This window comes from Pyxicephalus adspersus, chromosome Z (assembly GCF_032062135.1).
Source record: "Pyxicephalus adspersus chromosome Z, UCB_Pads_2.0, whole genome shotgun sequence".
In the NCBI taxonomy this organism is placed as follows: Eukaryota; Metazoa; Chordata; class Amphibia; order Anura; family Pyxicephalidae; genus Pyxicephalus; species Pyxicephalus adspersus.
In genome coordinates, this window is record NC_092871.1 from 16,103,880 (window position 1) to 16,111,421 (window position 7,542).

At 37.7% G+C, this 7,542-nt stretch overlaps 1 protein-coding gene across 1 annotated transcript in view; it reads left to right on the forward strand.

Annotated features, from left to right (window-relative positions):
• Positions 1-5,957, forward strand: part of LOC140343916 (alpha-soluble NSF attachment protein-like) — a 19,234-nt gene extending 13,277 nt beyond the window's left edge. The window contains exons 4-8 of the mRNA XM_072430813.1: positions 408-454; positions 1,733-1,830; positions 4,050-4,083; positions 4,159-4,257; positions 4,540-5,957. Coding sequence (XP_072286914.1) covers positions 408-454; positions 1,733-1,830; positions 4,050-4,083; positions 4,159-4,257; positions 4,540-4,641 — 380 coding nt within the window. The 3' untranslated portion in view covers positions 4,642-5,957. The remainder of the gene's footprint in view (positions 1-407; positions 455-1,732; positions 1,831-4,049; positions 4,084-4,158; positions 4,258-4,539) is intronic.
• Positions 5,958-7,542: the final 1,585 nt, after the last annotated feature.

Genomic DNA, 7,542 nt, shown 5'->3' on the forward strand with positions numbered 1-7,542 from the left:
TCCTACCACCCGGCTGAAAAAAATGTCTGGGGAGAACACTGGGTTGCTAAGGGCTCCTTGAGCAATGAGCAGTTTGAGCCTCTCAAGTCTTTTTAAGCGTAAGAGTGACGTTCTTCCAAATGGCCAGCACTGTAAGAGGCATTCTTCCTACGGACCACCACACTAATATTTTGTGAGCTGTTCCCCAAAGAGGGTTCATCAAAGACCTGACATTTACAATTTTCAAAGGTTTTGGATTTTAAGCTTAAGATGTAAATGTCTTTATGCTGTCTTTAATAAAATAGTCTGCACTGTATGAATAAGTAAAAACTAATAAGTAAATGTTGACAGCTGTTAGGAAGCAGCTAAGTGTTGCTATCGCAATAGATTAGATACTGGCTCTTATGCTGTATATCTTTATTTTGCAGAGGCCATCAACTGCCTGCTTCGAGCAATTGAGATCTACACTGATATGGTGAAATATTTTTCTTTTTCTATAATACTCATAATACATTTGTGAACTTTTTTATGGGACGTCAATAAAACCTATGCTCTGTTTTTGCAATGCAAATGAACAGGCTCTTTATAATGTTGAATACACTGTTCTTTTTGTTCAGTCTTTTACTGCTGTGTTCTGTCAGGTGTGAGGACAGTTGAGCTCAATGAATGAATTGAAGCTTGCAAAGGACCAAGGAACCTGCCCCTGTTTGATAGCCCTGCGTTCAGGAGCAGTTAGTCACCAAACAGCAGTGCTGTCACATGGGTGGTGATCCTTATACCTGGAAGTACCAGGTCTTGGCAACCCATTAGAGCAGCACATAAGAGACACGTGCTGCAGATGAGGTCATTACTGAAGTGAACCTGTGCTTTGCTCTGCATGGAGAAAAGTTAAACTAGGGGTTGACTTCTATGCCATCCTGTTTAAACTTTGACATTTGTTTATTAGGCACCCTATTTTATTATAATTATAAATACCAGCTATGAGTGATCCTTGGATACAGCCTTTACTGAACTCTTTTAGAAAGTGGAAATTTAGAATGCTTTAGTTAATCATGGTCAGAACACCTAATCTGTTAACTCATTCTAGGTAAATGATTTGGAAAGCATAATGATCAGACTATCATCAAAGCAGACAGACAATTAGTATTTTTTTAAAGCAGTCAAGACTGTAGTCTTCATATGTTTCATTGCTAGTTCACTTTAAAGAAATCTGGTCATTCTATTTTATGATAATTAATGAAAACAGGAAAAAACGTAGACACTTTTTTCTGAATTTGCTCTTTTCAAAAATACAATCCTATCACTGATAGGCACACCAGTGGCTGTGGTATTTTCTATAACTTTGAATAGAGGTTAACAAATGATTTATCAATGCAGGCTGACCATTATGACCATGAAGATTATCTCATAATACTAAAACCACACAACTGGAATTTTTAAGGAGAAAGTCAGCAACATCATTCTTGTATTGGAGTGTTTGTAAGCCTATCATGTAGGCAGCCATTACTGGTATGAAAATGTCATCTTAGCTATGTCAGTCATGAATTGCGGACAAGCATACTGTAAATGAGTGCCAGAACTGATTATCTATATCTGTCTTCCAGTCACCATCAACACAGCAAATATAGTAGTATTTCAGAAATTGTTACCTTGTTTTTGTACATTTTACTCAAATTGTTACATGGCAAGAGGATTCACGGATTTTACATTTAAATGCTATGCATTAATATACTTTATTTTCTGCCTTTTCCAGGGAAGATTCACTATTGCAGCCAAACATCACATATCCATTGCTGAAATATACGAGTCTGAGCTGGTGGACATAGAAAAGGTGTGGTGTTGCTTTGCCTTGTAAATGGTATATGCACATACATTTTATTAAATAAGTTTTAGGTGGGTGGCAGCCCCTGTATTGTGACCCAACTGTTCAGTAACCACCCAAAAACAGCGGGGTGGTAACTGAAAAGTACCAGGTGGTGCACCCGACTAAAAGAGGCTGCGGAGAACACTGAAATCTAATATTAATGATAAGCTAATGAAATCCAGGCAATAATATATTTTCATGCTGTGCACAGTAGTCGTCGTTGGTATTAGACAATAGTAATGGTAAATTCTTTCTTGTCTGTATGGCTTTTCTGAGATTCTTCACCATGACAGCTCAGCCCTGACCTCTGCTTGACTGGTTGTGCCAGGCTGATCGGCTTGTGGCCTTCATAGCAGTAAGTCTGGGTGTGACAGAAGTTTAACAACACATGGTTTTCACAATTATCTAGTCATTCTGTCAATCTAATATCTATTTTACTTTCCACCTATTTTATGTGCAACTAACCCCTATACTCAATACTTATAGGTTTCAACTACAGCCCTAGAAATCAACAGAGGCTTGCACTAAATATTTAGGTGTATTTAATTCTACTTCATACATACTACAGTAGACAGCCAGGGACTTAAGGTGTACTTCAGGAGATGGCCAGACACTTCTACATATTACAGGAGTTGTTGGAGACTAAAAACTTATTGTTGAGGACAATAAGTTTAGCCCCTTTACTAATCAGTGATTTTACATTAGTGGTCCTTATGTTTACTGGCACCTTATGTGATAATTCAACTCTAAAAGGTACATTTTAAAAATGAAATAGAAAGATAATATAATAATAGTATAATTTTTATTACACAGTATTTTTATAGTGCCGACATATTACGCAGCGCTGTACAAAGTCCAAAGGTCACTAGCTGTCCCTACCTCAGTCATATGTATTTTGTTTAAAAATAATTGTTTATTAAGTTTTACAATTTTTAATATAAAAACAAAAAGGGAAATAAAACAAACATGAGAAATGCAAAAACAAAGATTTGTACCATTAGCATGAATGTTCCAAACCAGAGAGTCCATTGTTGCAAATATAAACAAACAGTACTACTACTGAATGGTATATAAACATTGCAGTATATTTGCTTCTGGATGGTACCGTAAACACAATTCAAACAATTGTGGTTGTGTTAAACCAAATAAAAAATTACTACCAAACATAACATACCAAGTCCTGGTATTACCAACTAGACAAAGATAGAATAGATGGAGAATAAAATAGATGATAAAAAATAAAAGTGGCGGTTTTGGAGCAAGCCTTAAACCAATCCTTTGAACTACCTAAATCTGTCTCCCATAAAGAGACATACTTATGTGCTTGTGAATGGGAAACCATATTTAATGCCACATATATCGTGGAAATCGGCTTATTGGTCAAAGGAGTTTGTAAACAAATGTGTTCCAGTACTGACAAATTGTACAAGTATTATTGCGAATCGGAGAACCTATTCAGTGTCTGAGCTGTAGATATCTAAAGAACCAGTCATATGTCTTTAATACAGTCTAACGTCAATTTTGGGGGGAAAGCCAATTAACCTAACTGCATGTTTTGGAACACAGGAGGAAACCCACGCAGACATGAGGAGAACGTGCAAACTCCATGCAAATAATGTCCTGGCCGGGATTCAAACCTGGGACCCAGTGCTGGCTGCAAAGGCCAGAGTTCTAGTATAAAATGTCCACCACAAAAATAATAAAAAGTAAACGAAATAAACAAAAGCCTAACCAAAAAACTACCAAAAGTGTTACTGTATCAAGCAGATTGGCCTGTGAGGGATAAGTTAGTTACATTTCACAAGAAAAGCATATATACAGTAACTTCTGCATGTAACTTTGACACTTCTGGTCATTTTGACAAGCATTTTTCACTGATGATAACTGGTGAGTGTGTAAGTGTATATATTTATAACTTGTTTGAATTGTCCACCTGTGCATAACATTACGAAACTCGAAAAATCGTTTTAAATAAAAGTGACCAACTACACAGACGAACAAGGATTGTCGTTGGAAATGAACGACTGACACGGCGGATCTGATTGGCCGACGATCATTCACTATCCATCGTGTGTACAGTCGTTCAGTGATCGTGCATGTTTCTGCAATACACTTTTCCTTTACATGTCCCTGCATCGTTCAAACAATTGTATCTAGCGTGTGTACACTATTGGTGGATTATATTTGAATGATCGTATCGTTACAGCACGTACAGATTTGTGCACAATGCGATTGTTCACGTATATTCGTGCATAATCGTAGATCAGTCGTAATCGTTTGTTTTCTAATGATAATTATTAGAAGGGTGTACCTAGCTTTACTGCCATGTGGCTGTGAGTTTAGTAATATTTTTTCTTTCACAGAAACTTCTTGAGGCTCATGAAGAACAAAATGTGGACAACTATACAGATGCAGTAAGTTGTAACAATAAAAAAAAAAGAATTCATTTAAGTGTGTGTGTGTGTGTGTGTATGTGTAGATAGATATCTATGTATATGTTACACTGAGAACATTTCTTTGGGCTGTAGTAGTTTTAGCAATTCTATTTATGGCAATGCAGCTTGGAGTTTACATTAGAGACTGCCTGTGAAATATGGTTACAAAATAAAACATTCTGATGATTTCTGACACTACTACAGTGGCTTTGCTTTGTTCAAAATCACTTGGTTCACTAAAACTTTTTTTTTGTCCACTAGGTAAAAGAATATGATTCTATCTCCCGTTTGGACCAGTGGATGACTACAATGCTACTCCGCATCAAGAAGACCGTCAAAGGAGAAGAGGAAGACTTGCGCTAAGGGTCCTGTTCTGTGCCACCTTCCCCAGTGATTTGAGCCCACTTTAGGAATTGGGAGGGTGGGTTTTGGGAATACTGCTTACATTATTGGCATTAAAATCTAACATTTACCACAAGAACCTCCATTACCAGTGTGGAATTCTGCCACTGCTTGAGCCATTTTGTGTTCTTTATCAGTCATATGCATTCAGTTCATTGGTTGGATACTTCCATTACAGATCATAAACACAAATTGGCTCCTTAAACAGTTCATAGGTATTGAATGCATCAAAAAAAGCCTTTTTTTCCCTTTTCCCTACAACATTGCAGCTATATGGCATGACCCTTCTGCACATTTTTAGCTACCATTGGGTACCTTCTTCTTGACAAGTGGGCTCCTTTTTTTACTGTCAAAACCCCATGCATGCTATCCGTGCAATTTGTACTTTTTGGGCCAGAGGCTCAGTGGTACTGTTGCATGGATTTCGGGGCATATCAGGGGAGGGAATAGGGAGGGCTGAACTCTGTCCACATTACACCACACTAAGCATATTATAAAACATATATTTTATTTTTAGAAAACTGTAAAGCCACATTCTGGCCAAATATGGAAGTTTAGTACATCTTAGCCTGAGTTGAGCAGCCAGGAATATGCGCCAAAAATGCAAGGTAAAATGTTTTTCATAAGTAACCTCCTATTTAATTTCTTCCTTGCAATACTTGGTGTGTTAGATAATGAATGAATTGTATTTATCCAGAGACGTAGTAAACTATGTATATTATCTCTTTGATAATCATTAAGCTGCACACTTGTAATTAGCACAAATACTGAGCATCAGGTTTTAGGACCAAGGAAGGGGCTTTCTTATATAAAAATAAAAGTGCTGGTGATCCCATAGCACTTAAATTGCCTGATTCCAGCACTTATTCTTTGGCTGGATTGTTGTTTCAGGCAACAAATACTTATGTTTCTACAGCCTGGGCTCCCTTCTGTTTTGATAATGCAAAGCTAAAGTCTTGTGTGCTGTACTAGCTTGTGAAACGCCTGCCTCCAGCTTTTTTCAGGAGGGCTGGGGCCTGGATGGAACTTAGATATAGTTCAATATGAGAATCCATTTTTTTTTGTCCACACCATCATGCCCCCATTAATAGACATCTGCTACAAAGTTAGTATTGCTTTATTGTGTTATGCTCTAGATGTGCTAGATTTCCTAGCATTTTATGATGACATAAGGTTATTATTTGTTTATTTGTCTTGTCTATTGTCTTGTGAACGTGTTAAAAAGATTTACAAAAATGCGCAGCAAAGCCCATGTGAAATAAAGCCTGTGGGATGTATGAGGTCTGTGTATTTTTTATTTTAAACCTCTTAAAAAACGCATATACTTCTAACCTGTCAGTTTCCTGTTAATAGTTTGAGATCCTACGGTTGCTTACCACTTTCTTCCTGTGGATATAAGAATACAATCCTTGCCTTCTGATGTAGAGAACATAAACTTCACATGCTTGTCAATGGAATGCTGGGAAATGTAGTCTGGCATCTTGTTGCTTCATTAGGTTTCACATCTGATTGAGCCTCCCTCCAGATGATTTAAAGGATGGGAGGAAATGAGAGGCAGTGCAGTGTACAAACACATGTAACAAGCTCATGAAACAGATATTCTGTCCAGCTCTGCACCTATACACTGTGTGTGATTGACATAATAATCTCTTTGCTGTTTAAATTTGCCAGTTTAAGTTGGATTTAAAGTGACCATGCTAGTACAGGGGTCCTTTATATTCAGGACCAATATGCAGTATTATTATGAATAGGCATTAGACCCATCTCTTCCAGCTACAAGTATTTATTTGTTGCATTGACCAAATACCGCTCACCCCCTACCACAAGCACTGGTTCCCTGCAACAGGTAGTAGGTCCTGTCCATACATACAGGATAAGAACAAATGCTAAGGGAGGAGCCAGAGGTCCAGTACACCTGTATATCTGGTGGAGGGAGTTAAATTATGAATGAGCCCTTGGAGCCACATTCATATATACATGTTGTGGCTTCATGGTGCATTTCATTGTAAATGCTACAAAAGGCATCAACACACCAACCTGCTCTGCATTTGTGATCCTTAGTCTTTTGTAATAAATTATACATTGTCCTTTGTATACAGTACCATATCTGCTGTAGGAAGAGGCCACTCTTTTCCAACTGCAAGCATTTACCTGTTGCATTCCCACCGCTTAGATTGTAAGCTTCTTGGGGCAGGGTTCTCTCCTCCTCCAGTGGCACTGTCTCTGTCTTTAACTTGCAACCTCCAGTTCTTGTACAGCGCTACATTATATGTTGGTGCTATACAAATACCGTATAATAATTGGCCAAGTACAGCTCACACCCACTAGGTAATAAGTCCTGTTCATATATATATATATATATATATATAGAATAAAAAGAGATTCTAAGATTTACACCTAGCAAACAACAAATACAAAGATTAGGAAAATTGAATTGTATCCAATCTGTGTAAGAAATAATAGTACTATGTAGCATTTTTTATAGAAGTGACCCTCAATTTTTACTAAACCAGCACAATATATGTGATCCAGCAAACCTGGAATGGATCTGGTCCAGAATTGAAAACATTAGCTTACAAATAGCTAATGACTTTTAGGAAATCCATTCCAGGTTTACTGGATCACCCAGCTTCACTGATGAAAGTGTGTATCCTCCCCAGCTTAAATTATTTGGGCTATTGTTTGGGGTTAGAGGGGTAAAAAGAAAGTTGACATGTCTGTTGTGTTAAAGGCAGCCCTGCACTCTCTTATTCTCAGAGACGGTATGTTTGGATAGTAAATCTACGAAGGACTAGAACAGGCTGACACTCGCACGTCCTCAAATTCCAGACCAGGAAGGATGCTGGCTGCTTTCTGCTATAC